At 36.3% G+C, this 17,658-nt stretch overlaps 1 protein-coding gene across 5 annotated transcripts in view; it reads right to left on the bottom strand.

Moving 5' to 3' along the window:
• The window catches only part of RNGTT (RNA guanylyltransferase and 5'-phosphatase), a 169,723-nt gene that overhangs the window by 114,690 nt on the left and 37,375 nt on the right, over window positions 1-17,658 (bottom strand). For 4 of the 5 annotated variants that reach the window (XM_015621378.3, XM_015621380.3, XM_015621381.3 and 1 more), the window contains exons 9-11: window positions 12,558-12,693; window positions 5,941-6,012; window positions 998-1,123 (exon numbers count right to left, since the gene is read on the bottom strand). In XM_015621378.3, the coding sequence (XP_015476864.1) occupies window positions 998-1,123; window positions 5,941-6,012; window positions 12,558-12,693 (334 nt within the window). The remainder of the gene's footprint in view (window positions 1-997; window positions 1,124-5,940; window positions 6,013-12,557; window positions 12,694-17,658) is intronic. The other variant, XM_015621379.3, reaches the window with a different exon arrangement.

The following is a 17,658-nucleotide window of genomic DNA, read 5'->3' as shown; positions in this document are numbered from 1 at the left end:
TCTTCCTCTGACAATTAGTGATAATCTGCCATTCAAAAGTTTCTGGTGAGACATGCTTCATGTTGAGGTATAACAACACTTATATTTTGAGAATAAAACAAGACATGACAGAATTTAATTAACTCCCTTTTGCCTTTATATAATACTCTCTTAAGCCTTCTTTATTTTGGAAAATATGGAAAACAGACCACCTTCACTGTGATCCTTAGTGCTCTCTGGGTTGTAATAGGTGTAAGGGAAAGAAAGAAAGAAATCAGTGGGGTTTTTTATGGACTCTAACCAGCGAGTAAAACAAGTCAAGCTTCAAGCTAATTACATCACTAGAGAATGCTCCCCAACAACAAGCAGCTTGTTAGGTAACAAAAATAAATGCATGAAAACAGCAAAGACATCCTGGTCAGCATGTACTAATTATCAGTCTTCAACAATAACTTACTTTTTGCATGCATCATAGTGAAGGAGATCTTTATTAAAAAGGGATGCAAAAATGAACAGAAATGCTACTTTTCAGTTGTGGTGCACTTTACTGAAACAAAGGGAATAAGTGAAGAAAGAACAAGGTAGCTGTCTGAAAGTTTACCAAAGAATTAAGATTTTCAAATTCTGCTGTTCAGATGTACAAGTCAAGTTTTAAATGATGGATAAAGGATCATCAACAGGGAAGGGGAATAAGGCAAGAAAGACTTTAAAATGACAACTCGCTATGATACGTGAACCCTGCCTCACAGACCCAAAAGCTTCTGCAGGTTCACTCCCTTACTGTGTTGATTCTCCATCCTATAAGCCACTATTTGTTGCTCTTCCTACACTGTAATGCTGCCCCTTTGGAATTTGAGGATACTCAAATGCATTCCCTGGCCAAGCTGCCCTTGCTCTCAATAAACAGCACCATAAAAACTGGAGGAGGAAGAAAAAGCAAACTTAATGCACCTCTCTCAGACTGACAGCAGAAAGCAAAGTGAGACACAACTGAGCGGATGGTCCATCTTTCATTTACCTGACAGCCCTGAGCCTTGAAGGAATGAGGTGATGAATATATTGAGAGGCTGAGAACATAACACGCAGCAGGAGCACCAGTACAAGCATTTGGGTGTTTGTTAGGTAAGTCTTCAGAAGAAATAATCTAAAGGGTGCAAGAGCAAACATGCCCATAAGCATCCTTACTTTCCAGAGTACTATTAGTAACAAAAACATGCTAAATCTGTATTTTCAGGTACACCATTTGAAAAAGAATCTCAGAATTTAAATTAAGGGCAAAAGCGTGACTGGCAGCCAGGTGCATTTGTAAACAGAAGAGATGCAATTAAAGACTAGCATCTCTGAATTGTGCCCTCAAAACTTTCACAGTACAACTTTGAGGTAAGGTTAATAGGCTAATAAGTGAGAGACAGCATGGACTGTGAGCCTTACATTGCTTTAAAATGTGGTTTGCAACAGAAAAGTCAGACATGGTAATATTTTACAGGGATTTAAAACAAATATTTTTCATGCATTAATTCAATGAGCACATTTGCTGTGGGCAGGATTTAAGACCAGCATATCTGTTCACCATGACAAATTTTACCAATAGCAACAGCATTGCTACACATAATGACAACCAAAGAAATCTTTATCTTGACTTAATTCAATGCACAAAGTATTAGGAAATTTAATCAAAATTCTATCTCCTTTCTAAGCATTTAAATAATTATTCTTTTTCAAGCATTCATTCTATTCTTACCATTGCAATCTGGTCTCAGAAAAACTTGGCTAGAGTTTAAAAATTTAAAGGCCAGGGTTAGAAAGGGAAAGTTGTATTCATTTTCAGCATCTTTGCTAAGAATGCATTAATTAGATCCTACATCATGCCAGTGTTACTTTTTGTTACTTAACTAAGGAAAAAAATAGTTGCTTAAATTTAGTGTCCATATATTTACAAGTAGCTACTGAATATTATCTAAGAGAAAGCTTCTCAAAACAAGGTTTTCCAGGAAGAGCTGTCTCGAAGATGACTGAAGAATGAAGACACATTCTTTTGCAGACTGTTTCAGATGAAAAGGAATTTCGACTTGCCTGCATTTTGCTTCTGGGGCAATTAATTATTCTACCGTCAGCTTCCTCTGTTATATTAGAATTATCCACCAAATTTGAAATTTTAGCTATATACCTGCAGTTACTATAATGTTGAACTCAACTACATACAGACACAAATTAGAAAAAGCCAGAAAGCAACATGCACTGCAGGGATTTAGCTCTGTACTCATTAAGACTAAACACCATAAGGAATGTTGGGTCCTACTAGCCTTTTATGTTCAGAGGAATATGAAAAATCCAGATTTCTTGTGTGTGGAGCTCACAAAGGTCAAAAGGCATACTTATTTCACTAGGATACAGCTTTCTTCCTATGAATTTGATTTGAGCAGGTGAAATGAAAGCAGTGAGACAGCAACGCCATATTTTGAGTTGCTATGAATAACAATCAATGCCATGCTTCATACTGAAAAATATTACAATAAAAACATTTTTAAATCTGAAGAATCATTTGTTTTTCTTGACACAAACATCTCTTGCAAGAAAATGGGATGTGTTACAAGCTTTTAGAAACTAGATGTCACAGAAACAGTAACTAAAAGAAATAGTCAAAGGACTCCAACAACATCCTTGAAGACAAGACTTTTTGCAGCAGCTATACATGGTAAGTATCAGAATTCAATACAAAACTTTTCATGGAAAGAGACAAAACAACTGACATGTTTTGCTTAAGAACTCAAGTATAGTTTTCTCACAATCACCGGAATACAATTTTTATGTTTCCTTTCTCCTAAGACTTTCCTGTATAGACATCTAGAGCCAATACACACCATGTATGTCAGTCTATTCTCTTAGTTTCCTTTGTTTCTTTCTAGAATGCTGCTATAGTTTATTGCTGACACACTACAGTAAAATCAAAAAGTAAGTAACAATAAGCCTCACCAATAACAACATTGATGAAAATCCGTAACAGGTGGGTCCTTATTCACTCACTTTCTCTGCATTATGAATGCAATATTTCAGAAGGAATATTCTGACAAAGCCAGAAAACTCTCCAATGCTTAGCTAGCAAAATAGGTCAAGCATTTCAGAAGAAGCTCAGCTAAAAATATCTTCTTTTACGAGTCCTGACTAAAACATAAGGTTTGCCTGAGCAAAGGTGTTTTGTATCAATGGGGTTTGAATGTGCATTTCCCCAGCTGCAAAGCTGCATCTCCAAGAGCAGAGCAAGCTGTCATGTGGAGGGTGAGACAGAGGACATGATGCAAATCTTGTAACTCATGATGGACAGAAAGTACAGTAACTCCATCACTCAACTTCAAGGCTCAACTGCTTTACAGATCAACACAAATAATACCAAATTCCAGAGCAACCTCTGTTCTGGGGAATTTTTGGAGTGAGGGATTGTTTGGAAGGTGGGGAGGAATGTTCTGGTTTTGAACAGGACCAGAGTTTTGTGTAATTATTTATTTGAATATCTGCTAACAAATTAACAAAAACATAACTTACACACAAATAGGAACTTACTCTTTCTTGCCATTTACAAGTTATATTACATTTACCTCTCTTGGTGATAAAATTCTGTTGATCATTTCTTGCCAAGCCAAACATCCTTGGGTGCCCATTTTTATAATTAAGCTTCTAAAATTAACCTAAAAACAGCTGTGCTTTCCTTTTAATCTTTATAGTAGGGTCACTGCTAATGACTTCTTGCAGCTCAAGCCCTGCTTGTACTCATACTGATAACATTATCTTAATTTGTCCTTGACTTTAAAAAAGTATGACATAGTAACTAGCTCCTCTCTCTCATTCCCACAGTACTTAAAAACCAAACAAAACCAAACACTGCTCAAAAGCAGATTTTTCCAAAACACTGACAATCCTCTGGAAACCTACTGATCATTTTTCCTGTTTGCCAAGTGGGATTCATCATGCTATGCCTGGACACTTCACTACAAATGAGGGTTTCCTCCTCTTCCACCTCAAAACAAAATTTAAGCAAAATAATTATGAGTTTTGTAAAGTGTTATTCTGCTAATACATGCACATCCCCAAACTGAATAACTGTACACTCCTTACATGTTTACTTCAAAGGAAGTGTAACAGCAGTGAATGGCAGGTTAGACTCAAAAGGAGAGCAGAGACAAGGCAGGGTATGAAGGTAAATAAACACAGAGCCACAGGTGGAGCAGCAGGAAAATGTAACAAAAAAATGAGAACCTATGAGTGGTTATAGAAGACCATATTTTTCAGAAGAGTACATGGAATTCTTGCTTAGGGAAAAGTCTTAATGGTAGGAGGGATCCAGGAAACTAACACCTACTTTTCAGAAAAGGCTAGAGAAAGGACATCCAGATACAGAATTAAAATGTGTTAACCAAAAGCTTCTAGTCCTAATCTAACACATCTTCCCCACAAACTACTCTTTTTAAAAGCAGCTGTCCCAAGTCACAGTATGACTATGCTTCCAAGAATACCTAAGCAATTTGGTGACTGGTACCATGCCTACACTTGCAGTTTCCACTTGCACAGACTGAGCTGAGTAGTACCTTACTTAAGACTGGAAGAGTCAACTGTAGTTTAGAAATGTCCTGTGGTTTATTAATACTGTTTTTCTCCTGTTAGGAGCACTGAAACAATAATTTTGTTTTTTCCAGAAGCATTAACAGATACTAGTGTTTTCTCCATGGGTTATTTTGACTAAATTTAACACATTGTTGTAGTTTAACTACAGTAGGTGCTAAACCTTCTGCAGCAACTCACTCCCCTGGACCAACACAGGGGGAGAAAAGCAAAATGGTGTAAGTGAGGAAACTCAAGGTTTGAGATAAAGAGCATTTTAAAGCTATAACAAAAGCTGCACATGCAAAAAAAGCAAAGCAAGGAAGTTATTCACCACTTCCCATGGGCAGGCAGGTGTTCAGCTATCCAGAGGCAGCAGGGCTCCATCACAAATAATGGTGACTTGGGAAGACAAACGCCACCACTACAAACATCCCTCTTCCCCCAGCTCTATATGCAGAGTACAACATCACAAGGCAAGGAATGTCCCTTTGGTCAGTTGGAGTCAACTGTCCCAGCTGTGTCCCCTTCCCTACTCCTTGTGTACCCCAAGCTTACTCACTGGTGCAGTAGGGTGAAACAGAAAAGGGCTTGAAGCTGCCCAAGCGCTGCTCAGCAGTAACAGAGAACACCTCTATGTCATCAGCACTATTCCATGCTAATTTACAAATCCAAAACACAATATCATATGAGCTACTATGAAGAAAACAACAAGAAAAAAAGTCTGTAAATGGCACCAGCAAGAGCCCCTCAATGATATTCAAACCTTTACTGTACTTGAAAGCTGGTTTTATAGAAAACAAATTTCCTATTTCCAGTACTGTTTAACAGCTCTTTCTTGTGATCACAAACACTTTATTCCTAGACTCTATTCTCCTTTTCAATAACATCTGCAAGACATTTCCTTACTATACGTTTTCCCTACAGCCTGTGCCACCAGTGGACCCTGCAGCTGAGGGCTTAGCAGAGGACCAGTTGCCTGGTTTCAAACAAAAATTTGAGAAGGAGGTGACAGAGCAGCCTAACAAGCATTGTGAAGCTCTGGTAACAAATACACCAGGCTAACTCCTCCATACCCTTCACTGCCTAAATAGTTTAAACATGCTCTAGAAAATGGGAAATTTTCCAACAGTGTCTAGCAGACTGTTTCAAATGGCCATTTTTTCCTTGAGCAAGTGAAAGTAAGTCAACATGTATTATAAGGCTGCTTTCAATATAAATTTTGATGCATTGCTTGTTATCAAGATGCAAAATACTCAAATGCTTTTGGTGTTTATATTTACTTTGAAGCCTTATTTATATAAATAAGATTAAAACTGAAGTAAGAATTAATAACAAATGATAAGCAATAAAACTGAAAGTACTTACATTAAACTTAATAATGTCGTATATCAAGTACCGAGGGACAACCTGTCCATTAACCTTGTCGATGATCATCTCCTTGAAAGAAAAGAAGAGGCATTGGCATTTTTTTTCATAAATATAAAAGAAGAATGGTAACACATTTATACTTAGTGCATATACATGCAACCATGATGCAATCAAACACTGGCCACATCTTTATTACAAAAAATATTTTACAACAGGTCAAGATTATAAAAACTATTTTTAAACAATGGAGGTCTTGAAAGTCTCTCATGAAGCTTTCAGCAAAACACCAGGAAGCTGTGCTAGGGCTTCCTGTTCTGATTGGCAACATTTATACATTAGTTTCCCCACAGCTTTCAAAATCCTGAGTGAATAATGAGTTTTTAAAAACCTCAGTAAGAACTGTGATCCTAACCCAACCAAACAGTACTGGAAATCTTGCCCACAGTCAGAAGTAAAACAGCAAGGATGTAAAGAACATTCACATTTATTTCCTATGCTCAGGTTGGATCTTTTCATTTTAAGAGCATCCTAGGCAGCAGTGAGAGCTGCAATTTGCTTGAACATTGCACTGTGACTAAACAGGATGGCTCCTTCAGACGGAAATATCACAGACACTCTCTGCATCACTTGAAGTCCGTTAACATTCAGTATGCACTGGTAAATCAGATTGAATATATGTCAGGTAGGGAAAGAATATTAATGATCAACATCCAAACACAAAAATGTTTCCTGAACTTAACGGTACATACAAAAATACATACACCTTGCATGGCGGTGCTTACATCTGTAACTCAGGTTTCCTATGACAGGAATTAGACATAGTATATAGAGTTTGATGAACCAATATGAAGACTAAAAATGGTAACAACCATTGTCTGACAGATCTTTTCAAGAGGCAACTCTGAAATAACCACTTCTCTAAATGCAATCCATCTTCTCCCTCCCTCCCCTACCTGATTCTTGGCTAATATGTTGTATCAGCTATGGATTTTTTTATTTTTTTAATTAAAAAAACTCCTAAAAGTTGAAATTCCAAATTCACATGAACAAGACAAAACAATTGAAAACAGTTCACTATGACATGATGAAAGCAAAATCAGGAGCTCAAGAATTATTCCATAAAAGAACATTACATCAACTCTGATTTTGTTTAGTTAGTATCTTGCTATTTTTATGTCTTACAACCTTTTAATTTTTCTCAGAATCCATAGATTCTACAAAATAAACCCAAAAAAGGCTGATTGACTCATGTAGGATTAATTTTCAGTCGATACAACAATAACAAGATTCTTTAATTGTACCTAGCATCTAACCACAATTTGCTTTGAAAAATAAAAAAGCAGTTCAGTTGTTAAAACAAAGATTTGTTTTAAGGCAAATGTAAAGTTTGAAGCATTTAAAACTAAACTAGAAGACAAGAACATGTTGTTCTCAAAAACCACTAGGAAATCTAAGTTCCCTACTTAATATTTTGGAAACTCATCTTCTGTAAACACAACACTGAGAGAGAGACTGGGATTTCAAAGCCATGTGCAGCATTCACAGGTGCTGTGAATCAATACCTGAGTTGACCTTATACATCATTAGGCATAATTAAAAAAAAAAAAATTAAAGATAGCATTAATCCAACAAGTGAAAGCTATTTCTTTGTAATATTACAGTATCTTACCTCTAAAAATTTAGTCACAGGCACTGTCAACATGTGCAAAAAAGATCTACATAGAAGTGATGTAACAAAATGCCATTCTGCTAGTGCCCACGATTTAGGTAGGACACTGGTGAGCTCTTTGAGGAACAACAGACACAATGCTGCAATGTCTTCTTTGACAATAAATTTTATAACTAACTAGAAGAACAGATGGGTAAGACTCAAGAGACAGAAGGCATGATATGCAAACTTGGAAGGGGGTGTAAAGATATAATGCAAGGGGAAAAAAACCCCAGGATAAAAAACCCACCTGAAATTCTGGATAGTAATCAGGTGAAACAAATCACATAGTAACAGTGAAACAAAAGCATTTTGCTTTTTCATTAACTCTCAGCTGAACTGGCAGGTGAAACAACTGTTTAGAAACACATTTAATTGAGGACATATTTAGGGTTTAAGGACTCACTTTCTCAGTATGCATATTCAGAACCTCAGCTTTGATGCAAAGCTAGCATTTGTATGCAAAACCCTGAAAACATTTCAATGCCTGGTATTACAAGATTTTATGCCTAATTTTAAAAACCTGAATCTCTGCATATTCAGTTTAAGAAGGATTATAAAATACAACAGAGAGGACCAAGAACTGTTTTTAAACATCCTTTGAAGTGTTTATTTTTAACTTTTTCTCTGCTTCAGACATTTTTATTGTAAACATTTTTATTCTATTACTGATCAAACAAGTCTTTTTCCTCATCTCCTCCCTTCTTTTCCCCCCTCCCCTGCCTCCTGTTCTCTTTGACATCCTGACTGAAATCCCAGCTACTAGAGCAAAAAACAGTAGCACAATATTCCTTAGAAGATGAGATGACAAATTCCTGCACTGCACATCTCCATCATGACAACAACATTCCCTGCTCCATTAGTTACGCCAATACAACTGTCATAAGGCAAAAGCTGTAAAGTGAGCACAAGAATGGTTCAGATTAGAAATGCTCTAACACATCATTATTTTACAGTCAGATTTCAGAATCTTCCTTGAAATTATCAGAATTGAAAAATACACCAGGGAATAGACCCCAGAGACAACTTCAGAGAAGATGGGAAAATGCAGTATTTGAGAAATGACCACCATTAAAATCACTCGTTCTGACCTGAGTAATAACCTGAAACTGTAAGACTATATTTAAGCCAATTTTTAGATAACTAAAAATTTAAACCCAAATCCACTCACATGACATGCTAACACAACACAGAAGTATCCATAAGGCACACCTGCATCCATGCAATTCTCTCTACAGACTCCATGCAGATTTACAGCCAGTATTGTGTGCTTTGAAACTACCTCTGCTATTAGCACTTGTCCATTAGCTGCTGGTTTAGGTATCCCCTTAACCCATGGGCCTGAAGAACAAGGTCCAGTGATCAATTAATGCAATGTAATCTGGTAACACTGTGCTGGTGTTTCTCTCCTCGATCCTGTGGTGTTGCAAAGCACAATTGTACAGTATATTAGACCTGCAACAGTGCTAAGAGCTTTTTGCTGGACAAATACCAGAAGAACGGTGCTGGACTGAGAGCTCATGGACTTTTTTCCTTGAATCACATCTCTAGAGAGTAACTCAGACTGAAAATAATCCAAAATTCAATCAAAGCAAAGGATCCAATTTTACCAGCCGCTTGCAGAATGTATTTTTTGTTGACACAGAGTATGGAATCAGATCTAATAATGCATCTGTTTGTTGTTCCTTTTCCTCCTGTGCCTTTTCTTAATCCTTTATCCATTTATCTTTAACACAATTCTAGTCACTGCTGTATTTCAGGAATGAAAACAGGTTTTGTATCTTGTCTTTTTTCTTAAATCTATTTTGCATAAATCTATTTTGCATCTGCTTTTGCAAACTCAAGTTTTAAGTTCTGCAACTTCTGAGACAGCTTACAAATAGGTAAGGTTTCTACTGATACAAAAACATAAATGAATCTTTATCTTGCTCTCCATTTATGGAGTTCCTGGCCCTCTAGGTCTTCAAGTGTGAACAGCATTTTTATATTTAAAAAAAAAAAAAGATTAAAAAATTATATTAAAATTATAAAAGTTATTTCAAGCCTCAGGATGCCTCTGTCTTTTCCACTCAACTGTTCCAAAGCTAAGCGAAATGCCAAGAAAGCTCCTGAAAATAGCTATTTAGTTTTTTTTCCATGACAGCCAAAACATTTGAACAAAACTCTATGCATTCCCTCAGATATCACTACGGATGCAGAACACTTGGCTTCTAAAGGAGTAAGTCATACTAGTCACCTGTAGGTGAAATTTAAATTAGCTTTAATGAGCTTTGCAGAAAACTTTCTTCCATGACAGGAGAACAACTGCAACTGAAAAGCTGGAGACGAGCACAGAGCATTGCAGATGTGTCATCACCCGAGACGTAACTGATCATAAGAACTGTTTGCAAGTAATTTCAGCCTGAAGTGAACCACGAATGCATCTGAAATTCTCAAAGACAACCACATGAAAGGCTTACACCAGAGGCCTTAAAGCAAGTTAATAGATCCCTGAATGCATGGAAATTGCCTTTATGAAAGTTTCATGTACACTGTCATTCTAAATAATGTTAGGGGGACATTAATCTTTTGTATTCTTAAACCCAGTAGTTGTTTGCTGCATGGCACTGATATTTCTGTTTTCGCTTTCCTTTTTTTCTCATATTTTTAAGAATACTGTAAAGCAATATTGATTGGACCACCTCATTCTATACTTTCATTCCCTAAAAGAGAGAAAGCTACTTCAAGGACAGTAAGTATGAACTACTTCAGCCTGTAATTAAAGAATTAACTTCAACAGCCCTTCAAGCACTAATTAGCAAAATATGTTAAAAGAGAAAAAGCCAACTTCTTCCCATGGATTTAAAAAATAAAATAAAATCAATCATGCATATATCTAGAGTAAAGGATCATTCATGGAAATTTTCATTTGGCATCAACATTAAAAAAATATTCAATTACAAAGTTAAGCTCTTCTGATAATAGGCAAGTCTTATCCTTAAACATGTTAAAGGAATCTCAACTGAAAAAAAATATTCCAGCAACAGCTTTTTATTTAACTGACCATACCAAAACAAATTTCGAAATCTCTACTAGGGAAAGTATTTATCCATTGAAAGGTTTTAGTTTTATCTCATGGTACTTCATTCAGTCAGAACATTTTCATTTCATGTCATTTTGCTTTTCACTTTCTTTAAAAAAAAAAAAAAAAAAGTGTGGGTGGAAAAAAAGAAGTCACACTAAGACTGATTTTATGCCAATAAAGTGAAACACCAAAACGCACTATTAAAAGTCAAACTTTTACAGAACAACAAATTGAACAAAGTTATAGTTCATACTCTAGGAACCTGAGAGTACTTCAGTTATTGTTAAGAGATTTAACCTATAAATCTGGGGAACACAACACACCAGATCAGAGACCTTCTTCCATGCCCCACTGCTACATTATACACTTATATCAATATCCCTGTCTTCCACCATGTACGTATCAGCCACCTTCACTAAAACATCTGTTTTGAAATACAGAGAATAATTAAATAAATAAATGTAAGAGCAGCTATTTCCCTCAAGAACTAGGAGTGTACTGTATGGACACTAGTAAGTCATTACTTTCTCAAGAGCCTTAGAAGTAGCAAGGGAAAAATCAGCAATACCAGGCTTTTTATCTCAAAAGTATGGAACCTAACGTATGTCATTACGAATAATATTATGTATATCATTAGGAAGCCGCCTGGCTGAAGAGGCTCCTACCAGACACGACAGCTTGTGCAACCACTTCTGAGCTGACAGCATGGCATTTCTTGCACTATGCTCTCAATTTTTCAGTGAAGCAGAGCTGGTAGAAAATATTCCATTATCTGCTTCTCTGTCCCTGAGACAGTACATTGTTCCTTGCAGTAATTATCCTCGCAGATTCAATTTATACACGCTTCACATGTAAATGTGTGTTCAGTAAGACACATCATTCACAGAAGTGACATTTCAAGTAGAATACTGACAACAAGGGCCAAAGAAAGGAAAGAAAGTAAATACAGGCAATATGGCTGAAAAGTGCATTAGGCTTCAGAGGATCAATATGGAAGATATCTTAGGTACAAAAATACTTCATCAAGCTGGAGTTACAGAAATGTAGAGTCTCCAATAGTACTGAAATAAAATAGGAAACTGCATTGATCTATTAGCAAAAGAGCTAGTGAAATTCTCTTGGTCATGTGAAATAGGACAGTCAAGGAAGAAGTAATTTCTTCTTGTGGCTGTGGCTCTGAAAAGTTTGCCACCAAACTTAGTCCAGCCCAGCCTCCAAAAGACAAATCCATATGTTTTACAGCTTGTTTAACAACTGGCTCAAAAAGTTCATTAGCAAGTTTACGTAATTTAAATTAGCATAGCAACTTAGAAATGTTTTAGCCTTAAAGAAGTATAACTAAGGCATTTCTAAATCATTCAAAAATTCAGATCAGCTGAAAATAAAGGTGACAGAAACAAAGATATCAATTCACAGAAGTGTATCAAAACATGATGAAAATTTTATCAAATTTTAGAAGTATATTCCATGAGCTGTATAAAATTGACCATGTTTACTATTCTAAAATATAAAGGTGTAGCAAGAGATGAAGTTCTGCAATAATTTTTTTTAGCTTCTCTTCAAGCCTTTTCTCATATTCAGAGAATGTGATCTCAATACCTTGATTTATTTCAAAGACAAACAGCTCCCCCCAGAGCAGTCACCAGTACAATTCTGTAGGTAAGTCGTTTCTGACAAAATGCAACTCCCACATTCAGCCAGTGACTGAATTTACATTTCTCCTGAAATTCTATGATTCACTGATCCAGGCCTAAAAATTTGTTTATTAATTAAAAATGCTGTTTATGAACAGAAGCAAACAGCACTGAAATTGTTACAATAATTACACAATATGCTCCTTACCCCATCTAGAAGAGTGTTTGTTAGATGTGTGCGAAGATCTTTACGAAACGGAAACTCCAGGTTGGACACATGAAAAATGGAATTGTCTCTATCAATCATATAAACTTCATTCTTGCCATCAATCAGCATCATGTACCTGGAAAGGCAGTGTTAAGATATTATAATTACAGGTATATCCTCAAAATCTCTATTACTTTATATTAAGTGTTAAAAACAAGTAATCATGACAGATATTACAAAAAACATATTTTAAAAGGATTTTTTTACATTTAAAAGTTTAAATCTGTAAACTAACCAAAGAGATATCCCAGACCATATGATGTAGCTCTCAGCAGTAAAAAATGGGAGAAGGAGGAGGAAGGAGGGAACATTTGGAGTTACGGTGTTTTTCTTCCCAAGTCACTGTTGAACATCATGAAGCCCAGCTTTCCTAGAAATGGCAAAATACCTGCCTGCCAATGGAAAGTAGTAAAAATTCCTTACTTTTCCTTATATTTTCTCAACCCTTGATCTTTCACACTTTCAGTCTTCTGATTTTCTCCCCCATCCTGTTACAGACAGGAGAGAATAAGTGGCTGTGAGTGCTTAGTTGCTACAGCATTTTAACCAGGCCACACCTTAGATATTCCTTTCTCACGGACAAACACTTCAGGGCTACAATTCTTCAATTGAGTCCATGCAATAGACCTTTTAAAGCCCAGGGAGAATTTTCACGGGTATTCTGTATGCAAACAAAGGTTTTGTTAAGTATACCTCTCTGCATGCCATCTTCCTTCATAACTAGATGAACTGGATGGTCCCTTCCAATCCAAATCATTCTACGATCCCATGATTTCTATGATTCTGTATCTTACTTCAGAGAGATGCTGAGAAACAGCAATTGCTGACTTTGAAGACAGAAAAAAATCTTGTCTTAGGACAGTGAATTACTTTTATGTAGACCTATCTGTCTGGGTCTCATGGTAATATACGTGTCTAACTTAGGATCTGAACAAGTTCTCTGCTTAAGACATTAACCTGATCCAGATATGTCTTATTTTGGAAGTAGTTTTTTTGAGGCTTTTTTAGCTGAATGGCTGAAAGCTCCTCTAATCTCCCAATTTAATAAACTACTGAAATAAAACTCTGAATGTGGTCCAAACAACAGAATTTATCAAAGTTCTAATTACTACCAACATAAGACAGAAAAAAATTTGGTCAAGGATGGACTGACAAACAGAAGTGTTCTATGAGCAGCTAATAATTTAAAATGTGCAAGAAGCAAGAGATAGGTAAGGTTTTGGTGAAACTGAATTTATCAATTAATAGGGATTTGAGCTGGGTGGCTGGTTGAGGTTTTTTGCTTGCTTGTTTCACTCAAAAAGCTTAAGTTCTTGTGCTTAATATCAGGTTTAAAGTTTTCTCCAGATGACACTACAAGCATTCATGGAGAAATCTTGCAGACTGCTGAACAGTATATTTCTGAATATTATTTCAATGTACCAAGGCCATTTATATTTTAAGAAGTTAATTAAGGTATTAGCAGATAAGCACTTACACCAGAATAGAGAACACGCCTCTGGGCAACACCACAAAGGCAAAGAAAGAAGAGCGATGATTTCTCAAACACATTCACTAGAGACAGAACACAGGAACTTAACTGTCATGCACTGCACTGCCCACTGTCAACACTACTTGCTATTACAGCTGTACATTTATTACTAATTACCTCTATTGTGTGAGCACCCAAAAGCTCCAATTAGTAACCAGGCCCCATTGTTTTAGATCCTGGGCAAGTACACAAGATGACATGGTCCTACATCAGATGGCTCAGTCCAAATGTAAAACCAGACAAGTAAATAAAATAACAAAGGCAGAGCAGCAACAAGAGCAATAACAGAATTACTCATTCACCTCTGAAAACTATACATGGAAGTAGAGCAACATGTTTGAGCTACAAACATCATCTCTCAAAACTGTCAGTGCAACCACTACAAACCAAGAAATTCTGACAAACAGAGGGTCACGGCATCCATGCAGATTAATCTCACAAACAGATAAAATATCTATCCATAGGAATGATAAAATCTAGTTACATTAGAAGCTACTTTTCATTCACTTCTGACCCTGCGGCAAGGCCTGTTATTAATTCTATATTAATATTATTATAGACATTATTATTAACACAGTAATTCAGGAAATAGGATGAAAATTTCATTAACAGAGTGGCAGTTCTTGGTACTAGACAAACAGATCTCCAAATCACTTACCAGAGTATTAGTAACTTTAATTTTTAAACTTTAAAAAATGTCAACCATCAAATAAAGTTTTCTCTTCAGAAATCAATTATTTTTAGCATACCCAAATAAAGGCAACTGTATGAAAAGCTCATTTGCCTCCACAGAGATCCCGTATCGTGCAACCCACATCAGTTGGGCTCCAAAGACAAGCTAAAAGAATTTTTTTATTAGACTTCCATTTTCAGTTGAGTTTGTTTTGGTGGTGGTGGTTAAATTTTTGGTTTTTACACAATTTTGAAGCTGACATGAGCTACACTGAAAATCCAAAGTTAAAAAAGGAGGTTTCTCCTTTATGTAGAGGTTTAGCATTTTTCATCATTAAATTTGAAAGTACATTTCAGGAAGATATTACTTAATGCATAAAATAAGGTAAATTACTTGGTGTCAGTCAATCTATGGTCATTGAGATTAAGGAACAAGAACAGAACTGCATTTTCTGATCTCCAAATCTGACACTGTACCCACTGTACCCATGTGGCCTCTGTACTCTTTTCCAAATTATTAGGATTCACAAAACTGGATTTGAAATACTCCCCCAACACAGTACCTTGCTACACAGGGTGTAGTGCTTACCAAAACACATTTACCACAAAATTGATTGCCTATGTATTCACAGAAGTTTTGCCTCCAACTTTGATTTTGTGATGTACTTTATCTATGTTTAACTTCTTTCTCTCAGCCAAAATGACAGCAACCATCTCAGCAGTAAGCTTACATATGTTAATTTTGTGCTTTTAAAACCTTGAGTATAATATAAAAATATAACACAGCTTCCTCAAATTTTAAGATCCTATCTTCTGAGCTTGAGTTCAGCACACAAGTGATTTTCTGAAAAAAAACCTACAAGTAGCAAATGGATTAGAAATATTGTTTCAAAGGAAGCTTAAAAATTCAGCTCCTCTAGGAGCTTTCTTTGCCCTGCAGTATTTCTTTAGACAGGCTATATCAAAGAAGATTATTTATTTCGACACAGCACTGCCGTCACTGCTTTTTTTCATTTTCCTTTCTAAATATGCCTGTGTCTGTATTATCACATTAAAGAATGCAAAATATAAGAAATTCCATCAACTCTAAGCACAAAATACATAGCAGCTCTCCATTCCGAAGGGAGTTCATTACACAGCCTGGAATTCAGTCTTGTGAAAGTGCTGCCCTCCCACACAAATAAGCATTACCCAAATCCGAACAGCAATTAGCATCTCTAATATGCTCACTGACACAGAGGCAACTACAAATCCTGCTGCAGATATGATTTTCAGATTCTTAATTTCCTTTTATGATTGGCAACATTTCAAAAACCACGAGTGCATCACCACTCTGTACATTGATCACCCAAGATGAGGCCAAGTCACACAAGTGTTTTACTTTGGACCCTGCCACTCCCTCCTGGCAAGAAAGCATCAACTGCTAGCCAAATGCATCAAACACTGAGGAAAAGGCCAGGACAATGAAAATTAATGACTGCCCTTTATCCACTGACAGTAGGAGATCATCTATCTGTGTCACTAAGCTGCTGCAGTTCCATGTCCTGACCCGAATCCAGACTGTGCTGGATTTAGAGTAAGTTAAATTAGAAAAGTTTGAAGCTGGCCTGTAGCACATGGAGCAAAAGACCCTAAATCCTGATAAATGGGGATGGCTCAGCTTGCTTTCTTCTATTAATTGCTGCTGGCAGTGGTTGCTGCTTCAAAGGATGTCTCCTCAAGGATGATAAAGCCTGGATACAGGGACCCTAACACAGGAACTTACAAGAAGACTTATAATATTATTTTCAACATGTAAACAAAAGGAAACAGTGTCTTTTTCACCAGCACACTGACAGTTCTGTTGTTGCACACACGTTGTCATTTGCATGAGTACACAGCACTGCAGCCAGCAAGAAACACTGCTTGCTACATGCAGAAGCTGCTGTGGAACTATGTATTCAACAGCCCAAATTCCAAATAATTTCTTAAGAAACACACACATAGACCTTTGGAAATTAGTCTGCTGTGAGTATACCAACATTTTGTACTTCTCTCACTTATTTATAGGTTAAAGAATGCCATCGGTGGTCTCCACAGCATTTTAAACAAAAAAAAATCCCTTAGATTGTGAGTGACAGTCATTTCCAATTAGCAGCCTCCAGCTCCAATATTTCTCAGTCATGACCTTGCATTTTCTACTACTAAATATTCTTCCAGTTTTATTATTCTGCTCCTCAGTGAATTCAGTGGCTGATGTCCCTCATTTGTTTATCAGAACATATTTGGATTCTGTTTCAAAACACTTAATGATAAAACAAAATTAATATTCAGGATCTCTACTTGTGTATGCATTTGCTTTCAAAACCATCCAATGCCATTTTCTTTCAGTCTGTTCTTTACCTATCCTAGAATTCTAGCAATTTTCTTACCTTCACTCTCTCTCTAATAAATAGAAATTTTGTCAAAGTCCAGAAGCATGAGATGTACCAGTCTTTCAAAGCCAATACCACAATTTTTCCCTTATACCAACTCCTACCAAAATGGCTGAACTCAGTGGATATCCCATTCCTCATCTATACTGCAGACTGTGCTCCTCAACCACAGTAATTCTGAGTAATTCTATTAGCTACAACTCATAGAGGCAACTAAATATGTCATTTAATAAAGAGAAAACCTGCATTTTTGATCTATTTTTACCTCTCATTATAATCATAGTAATTCAAATTTAAACCAAAGCTTTAGCATGATTGATCCAAACTTGGCTTCTAAAATCAAGACATTTTTTCCCCTCAGTATTAAAATACTGCTACTAGGCTCTTGTTAAGTACATAAATGTATCTTGGATATCTCTTACTA

Source organism: Parus major, chromosome 3 (assembly GCF_001522545.3).
Source record: "Parus major isolate Abel chromosome 3, Parus_major1.1, whole genome shotgun sequence".
Taxonomy (NCBI): Eukaryota; Metazoa; Chordata; class Aves; order Passeriformes; family Paridae; genus Parus; species Parus major.
This window is presented reverse-complemented; position numbering and strand designations above follow the sequence as displayed.